The 22,167-nt window shown below is 40.5% G+C and overlaps 3 protein-coding genes across 3 annotated transcripts; 1 reads left to right on the forward strand and 2 right to left on the reverse strand.

Moving 5' to 3' along the window:
• Positions 1-332: 332 nt before the first annotated feature.
• On the reverse strand, positions 333-14,022 carry msh2 (mutS homolog 2 (E. coli)). The gene is made up of 16 exons (XM_086065007.1): positions 13,726-14,022; positions 13,490-13,638; positions 12,246-12,515; positions 10,907-11,053; positions 10,650-10,799; positions 10,436-10,569; positions 9,629-9,828; positions 8,347-8,456; positions 7,087-7,210; positions 5,664-5,814; positions 5,057-5,154; positions 4,642-4,887; positions 3,650-3,854; positions 3,329-3,576; positions 1,765-1,934; positions 333-1,091 (listed from the first exon to the last, which is right to left on the reverse strand). Exons 1-16 carry the CDS (start codon positions 13,931-13,933, stop codon positions 915-917), a joined length of 2,787 nt encoding a protein of 928 aa, XP_085921133.1. The 5' UTR covers positions 13,934-14,022; the 3' UTR covers positions 333-914.
• A 949-nt stretch (positions 14,023-14,971) lies between these two features.
• On the forward strand, positions 14,972-18,855 carry gch2 (GTP cyclohydrolase 2). The gene is made up of 6 exons (XM_086064902.1): positions 14,972-15,545; positions 16,640-16,749; positions 16,867-16,922; positions 17,899-17,930; positions 18,158-18,242; positions 18,313-18,855. Exons 1-6 carry the CDS (start codon positions 15,248-15,250, stop codon positions 18,437-18,439), a joined length of 708 nt encoding a protein of 235 aa, XP_085921028.1. The 5' UTR covers positions 14,972-15,247; the 3' UTR covers positions 18,440-18,855.
• A 347-nt stretch (positions 18,856-19,202) lies between these two features.
• Positions 19,203-21,805, reverse strand: cript (cysteine-rich PDZ-binding protein). The gene is made up of 5 exons (XM_086064903.1): positions 21,657-21,805; positions 21,396-21,461; positions 20,608-20,662; positions 20,401-20,504; positions 19,203-19,832 (listed from the first exon to the last, which is right to left on the reverse strand). Exons 1-5 carry the CDS (start codon positions 21,670-21,672, stop codon positions 19,768-19,770), a joined length of 306 nt encoding a protein of 101 aa, XP_085921029.1. The 5' UTR covers positions 21,673-21,805; the 3' UTR covers positions 19,203-19,767.
• Positions 21,806-22,167: the final 362 nt, after the last annotated feature.

A 22,167-nucleotide genomic window follows, 5' to 3' on the forward strand; every position in this document is an offset into this window, starting at 1 on the left:
TGTACAGAGTATGTAAAAATTTATTTTCAGAGTCATAACAACCCTTTGTCAGAAACCCTAACTCCAATGTCACAAATGGATTTGACACGGTGGTTTTAAGCTGTCGTGAAGTGCGTCAAGTCAGCCAGCTCCGTCGTGACCCGAAAGAGGACAAATGCTATAGAAAATAAGCGCAGTGATGTTTTGACCTCATCAAGTACAGGACGACAGTAGCGTCTTTGTCCAGCTTGGCCGAGCCCGCAACAAATGGATTGGATTACCAACGATTCCAGTGATAAATGTCTCCAATGTCAAACTTAACAGATTAAAACGCATCAAAATGTCAGAAGACCTTCCAGGAACAAAGCTTTATTGACAAACTGTACAACATACTGTAACGCAAACATTACCAACACAACTTTTTTTTTATTTTTTTTTATCCGAAACAAAGAGACAGCAAAGACTTTTTTTGTTGTTTGGGGGTGAAATGGGCCGAATTTTTTCTTCTTCCCCATAACAAATGTTTTGGTCTGAATAAAACAAACAAAAAAATACGCTTTTTCTAATTCAGTAACTTTTTCCTCCTGTTTGTTTTTGTCTTAAAAGGAAAACTAATTATGAGCAAATAAGTCTTAAGAATAGTACGGAAGACGATTCGGGCCAATGAAAAGAGAAAAAGGATTCTCACTTTATAGTCAGAATAATAATCCTGCCAAACTTTCTTTCTCTTTCTTCCTAATCCTTTTCCGTAGAGTTGGAAACTTTCAGGAAAAAAAAGAAGGAAAGAACTCCATTTAAGGGGGGAAATATCTCCACTTAAATTTTTGTTTCAAATAAGAAAGAAAGAAAATGCTGTTGCATGTTTGATAAAAAAAAAAAGTCAAAAAGGTGTCTCAAGCCGTTTTGCACGGGTGATGCTAACTAAGACAAGACAATCAAGACCTTGTAGCGGGAAGCGAGCGCGCTAGCATCTCGGAGACGTACGCATTGTTTTTGCCGAGCAGCGCCGCCTTCATGCGCCGCAACGCCGCCCTCACCTCCTCCTCCGTCATGCTGGCAACGGGAAGACACTTGACTTCCTCGAGGAAGTTTTGGATTAAACCTTCTCCAACCTGGTGGGAGAAGACGGACGGCGGAGTGAGGTGCCGTTTGGAGGTTGGGGTAGAAGTCGCTTTTTTCCCGATTGCTCACGTCACGCCGCATTTCCTACACGAAAGGTGGCTTCGGAGATTCTCAAACTAAAAGCCTGCAAAATCTGCGATAAATTAGGTTGTGTTATATTTTTAAAAAGTAAAAGATGTTAGTATAATATTATGTTGGCTACATTTTTTTTTTAATGTTTTCGGCAAACAAACAAATTCAACAAGAGTCCGATTGCCTCGATTCAACTTTTGCAAGTTGTGACAAATGTTTTTATTATTTATTTTTTATTATACTTTTTTACAGGCACTTTTTTTAATATTGTTATTAAGTTTTAAGTGACTTGGCCAATTATGATATTCAGCTAACGATATCCACACACATTTTGATATTGGGAAACAACCCAATTACAATTTGTACTCTTTCCTTTCCTCAAAAAAGTACTGATTTGTTGTCAAAACAAATTATTTAAGCTTTTTTTCCCAGAAAAAAGTTAACTTTCATTATTGTAACAACTGTTTTTACCCTCAAAAGTAGGTAATTATAATTTGATTGTTATTCATCGCATTTAATTGTTTAATTGACGTTAAGGATTGCGAGGGGCTCCTTTTTTCTCCTCGTACCCAAAACGTTTGCAACTCTTACTTGTTTGTCGCTGCGTCGTCTCTTGGCCTCGGGTTCGTCGCCCTTGGCAGACGAGGCCGGCTCCTGAAACTCCTCCAGCTCCTCGGCCTTCTCCTTCGCCATGGCAACCACCGACGGCGGGAAACAAGCCAACTCCGCCACGTGGATCCCGAAACTCTGGTCGCACACGCCTGGAAGGAAGCACACCCACAAACTTTGTTAATAAAAATAATAATAATTTTATTAAAACTGGAAGAATTTTTTTTGTTGCCTTTTGTTGCTTTTTTTAAAATTTTTATGACTACATAATCATGGACAGAGCTAAGCATCATTACTGTTAATAAATCTTCAACTATGCTGCTTTTCTCTCTGAGAAAATATTTTGTTGAGTATTTTCTTAAATATATTATTTCTGTGTTATGTACCTTTAAGGGGCGTGGCCTATTTGAACACATCAGAAACTGGCGCGCCTGCGTGGCGCCGGTAGTCCAGTATGCGCAATTGAGCGCGAGTCATTTTGAGTTGCAGCTCTTTGTAAATTATGTTTAATAGCAGCTGAAAGAAGCTTTTCAATTGGAGCACTTGTGGAATTGACAATAATAATAATAATACTTCTCCGAATGCCACAACACGGCGGTGGCGTGTGGACTCAAGCAGCTGCTGACTCTTAAACAGCGTGCAATTTTTTATCACCGTCAAACCCGCATGTGGAGCATCGATTGGTTGGGGGGGGCCCCACATGAACAAAAGAGGCCTGTGATCAACACTTCGTCCCGCTGGATCACGCACAGCTCATTCAATCATGTGCACACGTAACGTACATAATAACCTCACCCTTTACCGCAACAATATTCAAAAGGAAGAGAAATAAAAACAGTAAGCCACTTTCACTTCCGGACAGTTGGGCCGCTTCGTTTGGGTCTCTCGGTAGGCTTTATTTTGTTACATATATATTAGGGGTGTCAGGCGATTCAAATGTTTAATCGTAATTAATCGCATGACTTCAATAGTTATCTCACGATTAATTGCAAATTTTATGTGTGTTCTAGATGTACAACAAAATTAAAAAATATATATTTTTATGAAGTTTTCATACATTTAACATAAATGTGGAGACAAATTAACCTAATAGAAATATGGTTGCATCTTTTAGTCATTGGTGCAGTAATTTCATAATATATAATAAAATTGAGTTAAAAATTCTTTTTTTTTTTACTGCATTGTAAAAAACAAGTGTGATATTGATGTGTTGAGGTCATTTTTCTGCCACTAGATGGCATAATTGCATTTGTAAGACGGTAACAGCTCAGTCTTTTCATATTAAGAACTAAGATCTAATTAATCTTTAACATGAAGTAACTTGTGAAATTCTGCATTTTTAAAATTGTAAAACAACTTGACCTCAGTCTCCACAAATATATGCATTATTATAAAAACATTTTTTACTGCAAAATCTTGCGGCGGACGCGTCTGCTGTGTTGTGACTGGAAACCCCCCCAGTACAGGAAGGAACTTTAAATGAACGCACTCATTTTGACACCTCTAATATATATACATATACATGGTAACTTGTTGGGAGACTGACCTGGCTTGACTCTGTAGAGCATGGTGAGCGTGTCGTCCGACGTCAAGGCCGTGACGTGCAGGTTGTGCACGGCGGGCTGCTGCGCCGCCAGCGCCGTCAGCTCGTGGAAGTGCGTGGCGAACAGACAGAAGCAGCCGACCTCTGCGGCGATGTGCTCGCTGATGGCCCAGGCCAGGCCGAAGCCGTCGTAGGTGGAGGTGCCGCGGCCCAGCTCGTCCACGATCACCAGCGACTTCTCGGTGGCCGAGCTGCGGCCAACGAGAGCCACGTGACGATCGAGGGTCGGATACGAGACGGCGAGAATAGGTGGCGGGATCCTACCGCAAGATGGCCGCCGTCTCCAGCATCTCCGACATGAAGGTGGACACGCCCTTCACCTGGCTGTCTCCCGCCCCCACCCGGGCCAGGATGCTGTCAATCACGCTGAGCTCCGCCTCCTCGCACGGCACGAAGCTGCCGATTTGAGCCATCAAAGCGATCACGCCAACCTGACGGATGAACGTCGACTTTCCGCCCATGTTTGGTCCTGAAGATGAAATGACAAATACTTTGATGGGTTTTTTTCTCAAGTATTGTATTTTAAGACAGATGTGTAGGGAAAAAATGTGTTTCTTAAAACAAAAAATTCATATTTTTAAAAAAAAAAATTCTCAAGTATTTGTTCAGGTACTTAGATGCTTTAAACCTCTTTTTAGATAAAATAAATAAATTATTTTATCCATATAATTGTATTAGAAAAATATTTTGGGGTCATCTATATGGTGAGATTTAAAATAAATAAATACAAATACAGTAATTAATACAATTAGTCTTAATTAAATATAATCACCCAAAACAAGCAAAAAAAAAACAATTTTCTGGCACATTTTTTTAGTGTTATAGTTATTTTATTTTTAAAGAAAAAAGATAAGGTTTTGTTTTTTGTATCACAAAAGATTCTTTGTCCATCTAATTGTATTGTTAGAAAAATATTTTTGGGGCCATCTTCATTTTTTTTTTAACAGTAATTTAAAAATATGTTACAATTAATTAAAAAAAACATACAAAACAAAACATCCACATTTTTGCAGGACATTTTTATAATTTAAATTTTTTTTTAAAGAAAAAAAGATAAATAAGGGTTTTGTTTTGTGCAATTGGATCATTTGTTGCAGACGAACTCCGTCCTTTAGTCAGTGGCAACAAATTACACATCCTGTAAATGTAATAACAGATTGCCCCCCACAATTGTTTTTTTTTTGGGGGGGGGGGTAGAAGACAAATAGTTCTATAATGATGTAAACGCACGAGAGCACCAATTCAGTTCCGCTCACCTGTGATAATGTAAAAGCTCTTCTCCGCCTGCACGAAGGTGACATCGTTGGGTATGAAGCACGTGTCGGCGTCCGCCTCCATGCAGGGGTGGCGCGCCTGCCGCAGCGCCAGCCGGCGGGGGCCGCCGGACAGCAAGCGCGGCCGCACGTAAGGCACGGGGGCCGACACCGACACCGTGGCAAAGCTGACCACCGCGTCCAGCAGCGCTACGACGTCGCCAAGCGACTGCAGAGGGTCCACGTAGCCTAGTTGGAAAATAAAAATGGCAATACAATAACTTTTAAGCAAATAGGAATAAAACGACGGCCGGAAATAATCTGCAGGCAGAAAAGTGCACGACGAGATTTCCTTCATCAAGTTCGAGAACCTGATGACTCCCTTTCTCGCTCCTGTCCAATGGACGACATTCCGCACCTGAGGCGATGTTGATGATCTCTTTGACGATGGCGTTCTGCGCCTCCTCGTACTCGTCCCTGTTGCGCCTGTAGTCCTCGTTGAGCGCGCTCAGTTTGCTGAGGACACAAACGCCGGGCCGGGTCAGGTCAGGCAAAGCGGGGCACCGGTGCACCGTTATACCTTTGCCAGCAAGACGAATTCTCGCGGTATTTGTGAGTTCACAAACTCCGGAGAATACATCCTGTACGTTCGCAGCCGATCTTTTTCCGATCGGATCAATCAAACGTCGTTTGGGCAGGGCGAAACCAATAAGCGCAAATGGCGGGGAGGAAACAAATTAATTATGTTATCGCACAATTACTCACTGTTTCCTTGTTGAATATAAACAGCAAAGATGTCCGTGCCCCCCCCCCCTCCCTAAAACAAGATTTTTATCCGTTGCCTTGATTGGTCAAAACAAAAATGTGCAAAGATGCCGCATCGTCCAATCAGCTTAACGTATTGTACAGCAAGCCCCGCCTTTCCCGAACGTGTCTGCCTAGTGAAGTACCAGATTGCTAATGCGACGAACTCCCTGGAGCGAATCCCAATTATCAATCCGGCCGGCGAGGTCACGCGCACATACCCGTTCGTAAAACGCACGCCGTTCTTCTGCACGTCCAGCGTGGTGAACTTCTTGTTGTTCCTCAGGTTCTTCTCCTCCTTGCAGGTGACCCGCAGGTAGAAGCCCAGCACGCCGCTGGACTCCAACTTCACCGTCTTGCCGGCGTCCAAACCTGCAAAAGCCGTCAGCAGTTTGTTGTGAATGTCACGTTACACGAACAGTGTTGAATAGGCAAACTGCCCATCTCGAGAATATTGCATAAACGATTAAGAGGTGTCTTTATGTTTGTCGTACGAATTATTGCTACTCCAGTATATGAGATCCGCTCTGGCTAAAAGGTTCACATATCACAAAGGTTAGTTTCGGGTCGTTTTTGATTTTGAGATTTTGCCAAGAAATGCGGTCCTCTAAGGTCCTTTTTCATTTATCAGCAGCTAAAATTGTATGAAAATTAGTGATAACACATATGCCGATTAGAATTAGGGATAGACCGATTATCGGCCGAACCAATTTTGACAAATATCGGCATCAGCCTTTTTACAAATCTGAAGTACGATAAAACTGGTATTTCACTGAGCGGTGAATGCTTGCGAACGTAGCGAATTTTGTGTTTTCATCAGGGTTTGTAAGATGTTTACAAACAGTTTTTACTTGTTGTAAACACATTTCAAACATATTCAGACAATTTTTCATTGCAAAGATTTTTTTTAAACCTTTTACGAACCTTGACAAAAACAAACAAATGAGAGCCACATTCGGATGCATTTGTCGCTCGAACTTAAAATTTATGGATGATTTAAATTTCCACTATATAAAAAAGGATGCTGACACTAGGAACTCCCTATATTTTTTATTTAAAAAAAAAAAAAAATACAATGAAGAAATTATGTTTTGATATTTTGGAAAACTTTCTTTACGGTAGAAAACTTAAGGGAACTATTTACTCGCTTAGTTGTTAATTAACTTAACACATGCTGATGACCCTGGAAGCTTCCTGCAATTTGTGTTACAATTTTTAAACAAATCTGTCAATTCTTTATATTTTTCAAATGAAAAGAAAACTTTTTTTTTTTTTTTACTCTTATTATTTTTTCTCTTTTACTGCAAATGAAAATTGACTTAAAATATCGGTTATCGGCTTCCTTGACCACTAAAAATCTTGGAGAAAAAAAACATATCGTTCTATCACTAATAGGAATAACGTTGCGTTGGCGGTCTAAGCTTGCCACATGCATGACCCATTTATTTGATGCCCTTTGCCACCATGGCCATGTGCATTTCCACGCCGCCGCCTGTCTGACGTCATAGAATCCTGTATCTTGGTTTAGGACAATCTGCACACTTGACCGCGAAGTTATTTGGCTTCTCGGAACACGGCCGCTGCACACTTTTAAATCGACTTTTTTGTGACCAGCGGACGAACTCGCCGGTGTCGCCGCGTCACCTAGCTCTCTGGCGGCGGCGTTGAGCACGGCCTGCATGCTCTTCTCAGTGGCGTCCATCTTCTCTCGCAGCTCGCTCAGCACGGGATCAAACGAGGCTTTCACCAGGAACTCATGGTGCTCAATCTACAATAGGGTAAAAAAAATAATAATAATTTTTTTTATAAAGGACTTGTAAAATGCAATAAAAGTTATAAACGGCAAAGAAGAAGCTTCCCTTGTTTATGTTCATCGTTAGCATTAGCGCCTTCAGCCAAGGTTATTTTAGCAAAACAAAAACAAACAAAAAAAGTTTGAGTCTTTGGTAATTAATTTAATACATGAGCCTTTGGGGATGATTTTAAACTAAAACTAAGCATTTAAAAAAAAAAAATCTCAAACTAATTAACACTAACAGAACCACCCTGAAAATGAATTAAAACTAACTACATTAATTAAAAAAAAATCTAAACAAAACAAAATAAAAAATCATTCAAATGAAAATTCCAAAACTATAATAAGCCTGCTTTCAGCGAGGCGCCATTAAAAAAAGGTTTCATACACGCCTGAATTATTGTGACAAATTGCCCCAAAAAAGAAAGACCCAAGGCCGCAAAATTAAAAGTAAAATTTAAAAGATGTCCTCGAGGGACGCATTTATCACATTCCTGGACTGAACAAACTATTCAGTTATTTTTTAATACAATTTGAAGCACTTCAAACTCATCCTGAACCAGAGATCATATTTGAACATCAACATTTGGGGGGTCGCGTCAAGAAGACAATCTGAAGTATCCCGATGCATGAAGTGCAATACGATTCAAGGCCGGCACATTTTAAAGTTGAAAGATTCGATTTGATTCAGAGGAATGACCGTTCGATATGGTAAGGCTCAGTTGACCGTGGTATGACGCAATGAGTGTGTCGTTCAAAGTAGGCCACCATTTTACAAAATGAATGAACTTGCCAGTAGGCAAAATGTGGTATTCGCCTAAAAGAGATTTTGTAGCCTCAGCATGTAACAACATGTAAAAGTCTCCAATGAACTAAATTCAAAGCAACCTCAAACCGACTTTTACGATTCATACCTTTTTGATTGGGCTGCTTCATGCTAAACCGCGACTGATTGATTAGCTCATGTACGGATACGATCACATCTTTGAAATCAAAACGGATCTTCCGGCACAAATCGTTTTTTAGTCACACCGCTAATCATTATAATCCAAGCGCATCCCGAACATTTTCTTAATTGAAGACTGCTGAAAAGTGTGAGAAAGCCGCACCTGGTTCATGTCCAGGGTGGTCTCGATCATCTCCTGGTACTTGCTGAAGTCGCCCTGCAGGTCCCTGAGGGGGGAGATGAAGACCGCCTCCAGCAGGACCCGCCGGCCGCCTAGGAGACAAAACAGCCAATCACAGGCTGCAGCGGAGCGAATGGGGGCCGCATGGAAACATGACACACTGATGACAAACTCGCCGTACCATGACTTGTTTTTCCAAGAAAACCCGACACGTGGACCAGACAAGCCAATCAATGGCAGCTTTGCATGATATACCGGACAGTGTACAGTACATAATGTACTTATAACACGTATCTAGGACAGGGCGCCACTTCAAGGGCGAACATTTTTACTGTACCAGCTAAAAAATGAACGACGCTCCTCTCGCTGTCCAACATTCAACAAGGAAACGGTGAAAAATGCTGCGAGAACAGAATTCATTGCAGCGTCCATTCTTCCATATTTGATCCCCGCCGTCTGCGCCGGCTTCCTGGTTTCGTCACAGCTGAGCTGCATATCACGCCCCCCCCCCAAACATAATGTCACGCCGTGATTGGTCCATCGGTGTGAACTCACACATACCGCGAGAATTCAGTTTGCAGAGCAAGGTTAAGTTAAAAATATATAAATAAATAAATAATACATAAAATAAAGTCTGCGATTGGTATCAAGGAAAATAAATCAAATCCAAGAAGTGGGGAATCCAAAAAGCATATATTGTTTTTATTTTTATTGAAGGGTGGGGGACGATTATAAATTGGAAATCTGATGGCTTTTTCTTTAAAGAAAATAAAAATCTTGATCGGCTGGTGCAATTAATCAAAATTCAATCACAATTTCAATTATTACACTCCACAATTACAAAATCGGCATAATCATAAAAAAAAAAGATTATTAATACAAATTTTGAGTTGTTTAAATTTATATATTTGCACCTTCTTATTTTAAAATGACTAATTTAATCAATCTTGTTTTGTCCAAAAGGAACTTGCATAATTAAAGCGTTTCAAAGAAATGTATTCGTCTTAATATTTTTTACATGTTTAACCATTTTGTTTTGTACCCAAAAAATGATTGTCCTTGATTTCAATTATTACCAAATTATATATATATTTTTATTTTATTTTCAAATGATATATATAATATTTTCTTCATTATCGAGCAGCCCTACTTCATATTTTTATTTTCAGGCCATATTGCGCCCATTGCCATGCAAACGTGAAACGTCCTCTTAAGGACTAAGAAGAGGATGATACACTTTTTCCCCACGGACAAACTTTGGTACCTGAATATTTGTCCAGCGCGGTGACGAGGGCGGGAATCTGGCCGACGGCCTGGTGGGCGCGGTAGCAGTCCTGCAAGGTGGCGCTGTGGCGGTGGAACTTCTTGGCCAGCCGCTGGAGGTCGGGGAAGCGCCGCAGAAGGTCTTCCTGGCACGTCTGCCTCAGCTCGGAGTCGCACACCAAACTCTCCACCAGGTCTAACCTGCACGACGGGTCAATCTCGTAAGACTTCAGATCTCTACGTGAATTTTGTGTGTCAATCTTCTTGATTGGACATCAGGCTGGTTCCAGTGGTATCGGGTATTAAGAGCTCAAGAAGAACAGCAATCAGCAGCAACACTGGAGTATTTTGAATTTGTTTTCTTTTTATATCGAATATTTAAAAATAAATTGAAAGCTACAAATAAACAACTGATTGTCCATAATAAAAATACAAATCAAAGGCAGGCGCAAGAATGTCATCTGATGGGGAAACTGGAGTTACCAAAGTCACACGCTACTGTTGCGCACGTCTGCATCCGTCATTCCTTAAAAATGAAGACAAACCAGTGATTTTGCTCTCGTCTGAGAATGAAATGCATTTAGGACGCTTTTCATTTTTAACGTCATCCAATCCGCCGTCCCTGTCGACACACGAGACGAGCAGTTTGCTCTGCATTTTAGGCTGTCCAGTGTGAACTTGCAACCATGGAACATGCTAGCCCAATCCGGATTTTTAGCATAGCATTTACACCCCTGGTGATTTATGTAGCGTCCCCGTTGGAACCAGCAGCTCCCCGAGTGCAACCAAAAAGGTGCGGCTAAATTACCTCTCCTCTATTTTGGTTCTGTCCAGGAGCGGCTGTTTAATCCACTGGTTGACCAGCCGCTGGCCCTGAGGTGTGCGACACCTGTTCAACAGACCGGCCAATGAGTGAGCCCCGTTGGTGTCGTCTGGCGCACCCTGCAAAACAGGCCCAAGTCTCAGCAACAGGTAGCACAATGATATATATAGAATCCAATTTTAAAAGAATACGAGCCCACCTGGAATAGGTTCAGCGCCCCGACGGCGGCGTTGTCCAGCCTCATGTACTGACCCAGCTCCAAAGAGGCCAGGCTGAAGGAGTTGAAGTTGGACTCGTCCGAGAGCAGCTCCAGGTAGCGCACCACCGCGGCCAAGCAGGACATGGCCACCTACACAAAAAACAAAAAGATTCCATTTGATTGTATGTTTTTGTTAAGACTCCGAACGGGACACCAAAGCATTCCGTCTGTGGACGGAAACCAACGGCGGCCCTCGCCTGTTTGTCGAGCTCCGGGAGAGTGTTGCTCGCCACCGTCTCTCCCTGTTTGGCTCTCAGCAGCCTGTTGAGGTCCTGGACCACGTCCTTGGTACTGAACTCGGATCGCTTTCTGTCTGAAACCAGCACGCCGCCACGCTGCACCACCTGCGAAGCGCCCACCACCACCCCAAGCCAATTAGTGAGGAGCTGGATAGCGACCTTGACACGCTGGCGTCTTTATTCCAGTCGACTCAACAACGCTTGAATTTTGGGGGGTTTAAAAATGAGGAAAAACCACAAACACGCGATCCCCGTGCTGCTCAACTCATTCACTCGCAGCCATTTTCACTGAAGCAACCCCCTTCGCTCCCAGCTGTTTTACCTGATTTTGACTGATTTTGCAAGGCTTACAGAATATTGTGTTCTATTGCTATAAAAACATGGAACCTACCAAAAGAAATATTAAGAGTCCTTTCTTTCATCAGGAAAAATAGTATATTTCTATCTGTTTCTGTTTGGCAGCAATTAGCATTAGAATACAGCTATGTTGTATTATTATTTACAAAACAAGTCAAAAACGGCTTGTTCCAACATGGCCCTGGTTGATCTCCTATACTCTGCTGCCACCTGATGGCCGTTTTTGTAATAACTACCACTGCTTCAACTGTTCTCTTCAGTTCAGGGACTTTTTTTTTTTTTTTTTTACATTTTAAGAACGCATAAATACGTTTTTTGGGACACTGATAATATTTAAAATATTACGTATTTATACGTATTGGGGAGAAAATTAGTTAATGAAAGAGATGAACGCAAGATGAACCTAACAAAGTCCTTGGCAGTCGAACTATTACGTTATCCTTTAAAAAAATTATTTAGTGGCAATGTTGGAAGTTGGGATCGATCCTATTGGTCAGTTTGGGAAATACAGCTGTTGATTAATACTGTAAACTCCTTTTTTATTTCAAAAACAATGTTTGATGTTTATGGGATGACTTTTGAAACTAGGATTATCAATCCAAAGGTATATCCCGAGCATCAAAGCCTTTTTTGTATTGCATCACAGTTACATTTTTGCAATGTACTGTACATTTTTATATTGCATGTTGATTCCCTGGTTATCTTATTCTCAATATTGCATCATAGCATAATTTTTGTATTTGTTAGTATTATATGTTTTTTTTAATCATTTTTTTTAATTGTATCAAATTGTACTTTGTCATTAATTTTTTTCAGAACCTCGACTGGAAAACATTTTCTTTACCCCTTTCACTTTTAATCTCATAAACTCAATTTTCAAGTTTTAGGGCATACACACAAAATCTCTTTAAGGATGAAAGAAAGAAAAAGACAAACAAACCTCTCGCAGCTTGTTGCCCTCTGCGCTACAGTCCCCTTGCGCAAGAAGACACTCTTTGGGGCCGACTTGGACGAGCAGCGACTCCAGATTGGAAAAGACCTCGTTGTCGGGAAACTCGCACACGCCCATGGTGCGTTGCGCCGCGTCCACGTAGCCCACGCCCACCACGCCAGAGGCGACGCGCACAGCCACCGCGCCGGCACAGCCTTCCGCACCGTTACTGCCTCCGAACAGGATCTCCTCAAACTGGGTGAGGTTTCCTGGAGAGGCCTACAAGGAGTGGGGACAGATCACAACAATTACATTTCGTAAGGCGGCCTTTGCAAATATAATTATGTTCAACGTGAGCGGTATTAACGACGTTATTTAGCAATAAGGTGGTAGAACTGTGCCGTACTTCCATTTTCCCCAATTGAAATAGAGTACAGTGGCACCTTAACTTTCGGGTTTAATTTTTTCCATGACCAAGATTGTAACTCAACTCACTCGCACCACAAATGAACATTTCCCATTGAAATTAATGGAAATGCCGATCATTTGTTCCAGTTTCAAAATAATTTTTGCGACTCTACGGTGTTGTACTGCAAAACTTTTTTTTTTTTAATAATCGACTAATCTGTTAATTTTTTATTTTTTAAATAACCAGATTAAAAAAATAATAATCATATTTTCATCCCTTTATTTTTACAGCACTGTTGGCAGTGCACAAAAAGTGCTGCATGGAAATGCCAGAGCTCTTTAAGTAATAATTACGTATACTTGGAAAAAAATAATAATGTTGACTGATTGTTATGCAGGACAGTCGGTTCATTGACCACAATAGGTAACAAAAACTACCACAATAGGCAACAAAAACTACATATGAACCGTCACGGCACACCTGTTTTACTTTGATGTTAATTTCAGATGACTGGAGGGGACGGTGCTGCACAAAATGTCAGCCTCTAGAGATGGCTGCAAATTGGGTGAATTGATCCACTTCATTCTTTTTTCCACCAACGCAATATTAACCAGAATATCATGTTTAGAATAGTGGAGCATAAAATATTGCCCCAAAGAAAATTGTTGACTTAATTTTGCAAAAATCTTTTTACTTCTCATTAGACTTGACAGGTGTTGGATTAAATTGCAAAACAGAGAGACAAAGTGATACATTATTGATCCTGTTATGGAAATTGTCACAACGGAAAAAAAAAAATCACACACAAACACTTGTTACGTTTGTTTATAAAGTATCCACAAACCTTGAACTCAATTTTCCAGTCATGCTCCTTGCTGCTCTTGCTGTGGTTCCTGTACACCTCGACGCGGTACTGCCTGACCAGGAGCAGGCCCCTCGCAAAAGCCTCAAAGTTGAGCTTGCTCAACACCACACTTTCCAACTTACGATTCCCTGGCGAAAACAAACAACAAGAAAGTAGCTAAATTAGCCTGTTAGCATGTAGCTAGCTTAATGCTAAAATGCAGCCGGTTAGCTTACCGGAGCCCAAGTGCTTGATGACGCCGTTCGTCTTGAAAACTTCTTTCGCGGCGAACGCGGCGTCTTTCCCGTGAACCGTGTAGTAGTCGCTGCGGTCGAATATGCGGAAAGTTGTGTCCGGTTTCTCCGGCATGGCGAAGAAGAAGTTGAGGAAGCCGTGTTCGGACGCGCTGTCCATGGACAGGTTCTGTTTCGGCTGCACCGCCATGTTGGAATCTCCCGCCACTGCACGCGACTACAAACAGGAAGTGACGTGTGTTTCACTTTTCTGAAAAAGAGAAACAACATTAAAACAACAACAACAACAACAAATCCAACTGAAAGCGATCAACATAACAAAGAGTGCATTGTGCGGAGGAGATCAAATAAAACGTGAAAAATCATCCATGCGGCCGTGGACAATTCTTCAAGGCCAATGTCATTATTGAGACAGCAGCAAGAATTGTTGTCTTCCGATCCAGTCAAAAGAATAAATGTATGTTCATGACAGCGCTGCACACATGTTAATGTTTGTGTCATGACTGTGTGGGAAAAAAAACACAAGTCTATTCTTTCTTCCTGGAAACAGCGCAACAGCAAATGTCATGAGGCGCACAGCGTGTCAATCAAACGTGTCCTCTGCTGGACGTTGAGAAATGTCACCCGTGATGCGCTGAGTTTTGCGTGAAGGAATCATAGGCTTGATGACGCCACAGCAAATCTTGATGGGAATTTTTTTTTTAGGGAAAACATTTGAAACGGCTAAGAGAAGAGGATTTTGAATAGCTTGTTTTTTTTTGGGGGGGGGGGGGTAACTGCGTCATCATTTGTGGCTCTGTGGAGAAAATAACTACAGTTTTGGTCAAGGCCTTTTCGATTTGAGGTGCCACTCGTGCCCATCCCAAAACAATGATAGTTTTTTTTCTTTCTGCTGTCAAACTTCATATTTACAAGTGAGTTGCAGATATCAGCTCTGTGACACTGTGACTGAGAGATTTTGAGATATGTACAGTAAAATTTGATTCTCACTATTTATATAGTTTCAGAAATCTTTAGCTCACCTCAACGTATAATAATTCACAATAATTCAGTGATGTGGGCCATTAAAATTTACGATTGCCTTATCCCACGGGCATGAGGTGTGATATGGAAGCAATTATATTTTCTTGCTATTTGTATTGTCCCTTTTTATCGGTAAAACACACCGTGTAGCATTTTGAAGTCATGAGCTTCGCGCGCGCGCGCGTTCCTGGAACGTAGTGAGCGACGATAATCGACAAGACTAATCAATAAAGATCGATGACGATACACCCGTGTCAAGTGATGGGGACAGGGAATGGGAGCAAATCGGGCAACGTGACGGATGCAATTTGGGTTGAGTGATGACGAACGACGGCGACGATGATGATGATGCGCCCGAGAAATCGCTTGCTTTATTTAAACGACAGAAGCGACGGGGACGTGGAAGCGCAGCACCCGAACGCAAAACTCCATCATCATCATCATCATCATCATCATCATCATCATCATCATCATCATCATCATGAACGGCCACTGCAACGGGAGCGACGTCGCCTCGGAGGAGTTCCACTGCAGCAGCGGCTTCCCCGAGCTGAGCGTCACGAAGGCGGTGGTGGCGGTGGCGGCGCACCGCAAGCTCCACGAGGGCTCCCGCAAGGGGGCGGAGGACCAGTGCCGGCTGCCCGCCCTGCAGGCCGCCTACACGAGCATCCTGCGGGAGCTCGGGGAAGACACCGACCGCCAGGGGTTGCTGCGCACGCCGCTGCGCGCCGCCAAAGCAATGCAGTTCTTCACGAAAGGCTACCACGAGACCGTCGACGGTGAGCACAAATTCGCACCTACAACAACAGTACTGTGTTACGGTATTTTAAATTCAAGATCAATACGTTTACACCGCTCCCCATTCATTTGTAACAGTGCATTTATATCATTAAGATCAGCAATATTGCATGATTTTATTATATTGCAATATTTCACATGTTCTGTAAAATCAATAATGTTGCAACATTTCCAATTTAAAAGCAATAATACTGGATATGATTATGCTATTCATTCTTATGTTGCTCAAATTTAAGCTATTTCCCATTAAGAATCAAATATTTTTGCATTGAAGCTCAATCGTATTGAACTATTTCCTTGAGATGCATAATATTGTACCATTTTCAGTTAATGCATATTACAGTATTTCCCATTTAAGATCAATAATGATCATATAAAATAATTATAAATAATAATGAAAATAATAAATTATATATATATAGTAATAATAATACATATTTTACATTCATGATAATGTAGTATTTTTGCCACAACTATTTAAACTAACATTGCCTTTTTATCCATTTAGGCTCATCCTATTACAAACTCAAACTTAACTAAATTGAAATACTTGCCATTTAAGATGAAATATATTATATCATTTACCCCTTAAGACCAATTACATTGCATTATTTCCAACTAAATTATATGTGTCATCAGTTCTCATTTAAATAGAACGTGTTTGCAATATTTGCCATTTAAGACAAATTATGCTGCAGTTTTCTCATTGTTCTTCATTTTAGGATTTTGACATGTTACTGATTCTGAACAGCTTGTGATGATAAAGCACGAAAACATTTTAAGTTGTTGAATTTATTTTTTTATATTATGTTGTCTGGCGATTAGGGAATTAAATTAAATAAAATAAAAAATCCCAGCAATTACATTTTTTGGAATTGTTATTTTGCTTTTATCGATTCCTTTAATCAATCCATGGAATCGCTCAATTCTTCAATTCTTACGACTGCTGAAACGTACAGCCCGCCATCACCATCGAGACTTACACGTGAGGTCAAGGTACAACTGTACCAAATGATAATTACAAAGTAAAAAAAACAAAAACGTATTGCTAAATGCAATCTCGATGTCTCGCCAGATGTGCTGAACGACGCCATTTTTGACGAGGACCACGACGAGATGGTGATGGTGAAGGGCATCGACATGTTCTCCCTGTGCGAGCATCATCTGGTGCCCTTTTTCGGCCAAGTGAGTTTCCTCGGGAATCAGATGACAACAGCAAGCGTCGTCTTGTGTTTGGTTCCGCTTTGGAAGTCACATGATACCGACTGATTCCCCCCCCCCGTCCGTCTTTTGTCTTTATAGGTCCACATCGGTTATATTCCCAACAAGAAAGTGGTGGGGCTGAGCAAGCTGGCCAGGTGATTAAAACACACGCATTGTGCTTGTGCGATTGCAGCGTTACGTGTCGGCCCAGCTTCTGTGAGAACGTTCCCTGTGGGAACCAGCGCTTGTCATCACAGCCTAATTCGGACAAATTCCCGTCCAGGGAGCTCGGACGCGATCATGAGTCAGGCGTCAAAATGGCTGCCTCTTGCCAGTTGGTAAATGGAAAGAATAAAGCAATGATAATTTCTCATCACAACTCCAACTTTTGCTATCTTCTTCAGCAGACAGAATTCTTGGAGTCTCGTCCTGTGAATTCACATACAAAAAACACCCAGATAATATCAAATATGAAATGTATGACAGCGCATTAGGGCCACGTATCAATATATATATTTTTAGAGAGGGGGGGGAAATATTAAAAGAAAAAGAAAAAACAAAATAAAAAAACTCAAATATTTGTGACATTATAAAGTGGCAAATTTGCAAAGAAAAAAAATTGTGATTTTTTTTTCTTCGCAACTTTGTCACACTATGTTGTTGCAAATATTCAAATATTTTCTCATAAATTTGTGATTTTTTTCTCAAAAATTTGTCACACTATTATGTCGCAAATATTCTAATATGAAATATATGAAAATATGAAAGTATTTTCTCATAAATTTGTGAGGGTTTTTCTCTTGCAAATTTGTCACTTTACAATGCCGCAAATATTCGAGTATTTTCTCGTAAATTTGTGACTTTTTCTCACAAATTTGCCAATTTATAATGTTGCAAACGTTCAAGGTTTTCCTCGTATATTTGTGATTTTTTTCTCAGAATATTACCTCCCTCTCTCTAAAAATATATATATTTATATGTGGCTCTAATACGCCATTGTAGAAACGGAAAAAGCAGAATAACAGGAAGAATTAACAAGGCCAACCTGAGACAATCAAACTATTCACATATATAAGTCGTTGGAGTGAAATGGTTTTGATTGCGATGAGTAAAAAGTTATTTTTGTTGCAGGATTGTGGAGATCTACTGTCGAAGGCTTCAAGGTGAGTCACAATATCGTACCAACGCCATGTTTTGCAACCACACTTGAAACATGAAGCATAAAGTTGACATGTGTGGCGCTTCTTAAACTTGCCCTGCCTCTCATTCCCTCTAAATATGGCGCGTCAGTCCCGCAATGGCAGCGCGCACATCTGTCTCGTGGTACCTATAATAGATCCACTGGCATTTTATCAACCTTGCGCTTGCATTTTCCCCCTTTTTTCCTCAGTTCAAGAGCGTCTCACCAAGCAGATTGCCGTCGGGTTATCCGAGGCCCTGCAACCCAGAGGCGTCGCCGTGGTGATTGAGGCAACGTAAGAACACGTGCGCAGACATGCACGCATACATCCAGTTTTAGCAGCCATCTTTTTTTTTCCCACGTAGGCACATGTGCATGGTGATGCGCGGCGTGCAGAAGATGAACAGCCGCACGGTGACCAGCACCATGTTGGGGGTCTACCTGGAAGACCCCAAAACCCGAGAGGAGTTCCTGTCCCTCACCCAGCACTGAGACGACGAGTAGGCGGAGCCATAAACAAAACAAAAAACACACACCAAAGCTTGAAGAATTTCAACGCTGCAGCTTTGATGATTTGTAACATCACTGTGATTTCAAGTGCCTTTTTTCGCCACAAAAATATTTTATATTTCTATTATGTATACGACTGTGTAAAATTATTACATTCATTATATGTATTCGTTATAATATGTGCAATTCTTTTATTGACTTACCCTGACGGGAATTGCATTGGTGCTTATCCAAAGTGGTACGGTTTCAATTTTAACCTTTTCTCGCTTCATCATTATTAAACAATTGTAATTCCATTAGTAAGCCACTTATTTGCTATATAAAGTACTTGTAATATATAAACTGTTATTTTTTGTGTGAGTAGGTGGAAAGAAGAGGCCCTCATATGAGTGTTGGGGGGGGGGGGGGGGGGTTCCATCTATAGCGTGTATTTTGATTATTATTTAGCCTAATAAAAAGAATACAATTACCAGAATGCATCAGTCTTCTTTATTTGTAATTGCTTAATGGCATTTTAAATAAGAATTTATTTCAGAGCTGTCAACTATTTCAATTTTTTTTTAAATCAAATTAAGCACAATATCACATCTTAGAATTTGGATGGATCGTGATTAATCACTGAATAAAAAAGGCTTTTAATCAACGTTTTTTGCTCGCCAAATTAGAAGAGCACCTGTTACGTGTTAATTCTTTCTACATTTAATGTTATGGGAACCTCTTCAACATTTTTTGATCCACTGCACACTCATATTCTCATCTTTTTATTATCAGGTAATTACTTGCATAATTAAAACTGGAAAACAAATGACCCCAATATTTTGACATGAACAAATATTTTGAATGTCATACACAAACATTTATTAAATGTTTTACTTTAATGCATGTTTATTACTCAACACAATCTAAGCTACCTTTAACGTAACCATCCACTGTCAAGCTGAAGAATCATCTGCGGTCAAAATTAATAATGTAAATAATCTGCGTTAATATAATGCAATATTTTTTGTGCGTTAACTATGACAGCACCAATTTAAATATTTGTTTCTTTAATGACGTGTTTTTGAAATAAGTCAAATGGTTTCCCTTTTTTTTTTTTTGACTGAAGATTTTACTAAAAAATATAAATCACATCATTATACACACACAAAATGAAAAGCAAAAACAAAAAAAATCTGAAAGGCTCAACTACAACTAAATGTAATTGTAATATAGATGACTGTATTGTGACTATTACACTCTAGCAAAGTGTTTTAAGTGTGGCTTGAGAGGACCTTGTGGGGAAAGAGATGACAAACGTCTGACATGGTCAGTCACACCGACGTCTGCTTGTAGTTGGTGGTGTCGATAACCTTCTTTCCGCACATGGCGCAGATTCCTGAGGCGATAAAGGAGCACGTGAGCTGGCCACAAACGGTAGAAATGTCATCCATGGGTGTTTTTTAAAATCTCTTTTTGGGATACAGTTGGGACAATGCCGGATTTGTTGGTAATCTTTCTTTATCCTGCGCGCGCACACGCAAACAGGCGCTGCTTGTGAGCGTGACCGCAAGACTAGTTAATAGCACGTGCCCTCCGAATTGGATGGATGCCACGTAAAATACGACGCTCATCCAGCCCAATGAAGAAGCTAACAAAGTAACAATACATCTGGTTTGTGACTGAAGACAAAATGTGTTTTGTTGTCAAGTTGAGCCATTTGGCAGGAAAATGGCAGTAAAAGGCCTAATAATAATAAAAGGTACGACAAATTGGAAGGCTAACACCAATTACCACTGTCTTATGGCCATGCAGTAATTCTGCATTGGATGTTGTTAACGCCGTTGAGCATGAGCTACATGACTGTGCAGGAATTTTGATTATGTTGAATCACTTGTAAGGAAAAAAGTATTCAGTATAAAACATGACCTTAAAAAAAAAAAACTTTGCATGGTCTCACGGCCAACCTTTCTTGTAAGCGCAACCTTGGCAGTAGTGCGATCCCGACTGATGGACGGAGCTCTTGCAGATGCGGCACTTGGCGAAACCCGTCTTGCTGTATGGGTCGAACCTGAAAGGAGGTTTTTGGAGGGGGCGAATCTATGCATGAGAATCGGGGTGTAGACAATACTTTCCCATTTCTAAAGCTACAGCGTTGTTGACCTGATTCTCACCTGGCTTTCTTTGAAGTCAGCAGCTTGTTTTCGTTGCGCTTGCGGCCACCACTTTCTGGAACAAAAAAGGAAAATATTTTACACCACAGTGCAGTGAACTGCCTTCCAAAATGATTGTAATTGCATGTAGATACCACAAGATGCTTTCTTTATTAGACAAGGCAATAGGCCCTTAAAGTATGTAGATCTCCCCCCATTTAAATACAAAATAAAACAAATCCCAAAATGTTGTTTTGAATGTCATTGTCATTTGTATTTATCTTTTTTTTTAACATAAATCTGTTTTTTTATTTCAATTTCCCCCAGCCATCCACATAACTCGGGAGCATCTGTGTGGAAAATGAAGTGACGTGTGTGTCACGATGTGCATGGAAAGAACACAATGCTTTTCTTTTAGTTGGGCACCTATGACATATTTGGATTAGCATGCTGTAAACCAAGTGTGGAATACAGCCATATGATTATACAGCCTTTAACAACTAAAGTGACCCCAACTTACTTACTCATTACATTCTTCATTTCAATGTGTAGCTACAGGTGAACTTTGTTGGTTATGTTAAGACCTGAGACTTGGTGAGTGTTTTGAGATAAAACGGCACTTTAACAAAACACATAAATTGGATTGATGTAAATTGACTTGAGGGCTTCTTCAGCTATACATATTTGGTGTGTTGTCATAATACAGGGCAGCTTTAACCAATACCTCCAATCCTGTCACATTGAATGTACTTCGATTTTTTTTTTTTTATGTCTCTAGACATTTTACGAATGTGTAACCTTCATCTTACCTATCGTATTCCGTGCTCCGTCCTTCCAAGTGTCAGGGGTGATAACTCTACCAAGCTTCTTCTCGCCTAAAACAAACACATACAAGAACAAGTCACACGCACTGATATGAGACAGAGTTAAATTTCGATTTTAGTACGTCAAACAGCAACATTTTGAGCAAGCAGTTAGCCATGTTAGCTTGCAAGGACAGTGCGTCGTTTGGGGGAAAACAAACATTTGGCTCAGATACGAACACAAACAGACGTTTATCGTGAACTTACACTTTTCACAGACCATATTTCCGTCTTATTTGTGGCAGTGCTTGCTTTAAAGTGATGAAAATAAAACCGCAATTCGCTGTTGGCCTACTCTATTACGACGCTTGCTAGTTTAAAGTGCTAGGTTTGTAAACTTCCGGTATTGTTGACGTCACTCATCGGATTGGATCAAATTTCGCGAGATTTTGAAACGTGATTCGATGACAGCATCCGATTTCAGTTAAAAAGCAATTTGTATTCATAGCTTTTGTATTTAAGCAAATTATTAGTTTTTACTAAAATATAAGAAATACACACATCACTAAGTAGGGTCGTAAAATACCGGTTCTTGAAGATGTCAACTCATGTCAATGTTGCGGGATTACTGTGATTGAGTGACAGCTATCCCACTTCTAAATCGACTTTTATTTAGTTAGGTAGTATTTTAGTATGTACTTTAATATTTATTACATTAAAAATATTACAAACATAAAATAAATTGTCTGTTAAAAATCTGTTAGACAGAGGGAGGACC

The sequence above is a fragment of the Leptonotus elevatus genome, chromosome 20 (genome assembly GCF_054856555.1).
Source record: "Leptonotus elevatus isolate MCC_2025b chromosome 20, RoL_Lele_1.0, whole genome shotgun sequence".
NCBI classification, from domain to species: domain Eukaryota; kingdom Metazoa; phylum Chordata; class Actinopteri; order Syngnathiformes; family Syngnathidae; genus Leptonotus; species Leptonotus elevatus.

Excerpts from the sequence above, each read along its gene's own strand:
- msh2 (XM_086065007.1), bottom strand. The coding sequence starts at position 13,933 with ATGGCGGTGCAGCCGAAACAGAACCTGTCCATGGACAGCGCGTCCGAA. Across the intron at positions 9,829-10,435 it reads AGAACCAAAATAGAGGAGAG|GTTAGACCTGGTGGAGAGTT; the intron begins GTAATTTAGCCG and ends CCCGTCGTGCAG. Across the intron at positions 4,888-5,056 it reads GATCATCAACATCGCCTCAG|GCTACGTGGACCCTCTGCAG; the intron begins GTGCGGAATGTC and ends TTTTCCAACTAG.
- gch2 (XM_086064902.1), top strand. The coding sequence starts at position 15,248 with ATGAACGGCCACTGCAACGGGAGCGACGTCGCCTCGGAGGAGTTCCAC. Across the intron at positions 16,923-17,898 it reads GGGCTGAGCAAGCTGGCCAG|GATTGTGGAGATCTACTGTC; the intron begins GTGATTAAAACA and ends TTTTTGTTGCAG. Across the intron at positions 17,931-18,157 it reads CTACTGTCGAAGGCTTCAAG|TTCAAGAGCGTCTCACCAAG; the intron begins GTGAGTCACAAT and ends TTTTTTCCTCAG.
- cript (XM_086064903.1), bottom strand. Across the intron at positions 20,663-21,395 it reads CGGAGCACGGAATACGATAG|AAAGTGGTGGCCGCAAGCGC; the intron begins GTAAGATGAAGG and ends TTTTTGTTCCAG. Across the intron at positions 19,833-20,400 it reads AGGTTGCGCTTACAAGAAAG|GAATCTGCGCCATGTGCGGA; the intron begins GTTGGCCGTGAG and ends TTATCGCCTCAG.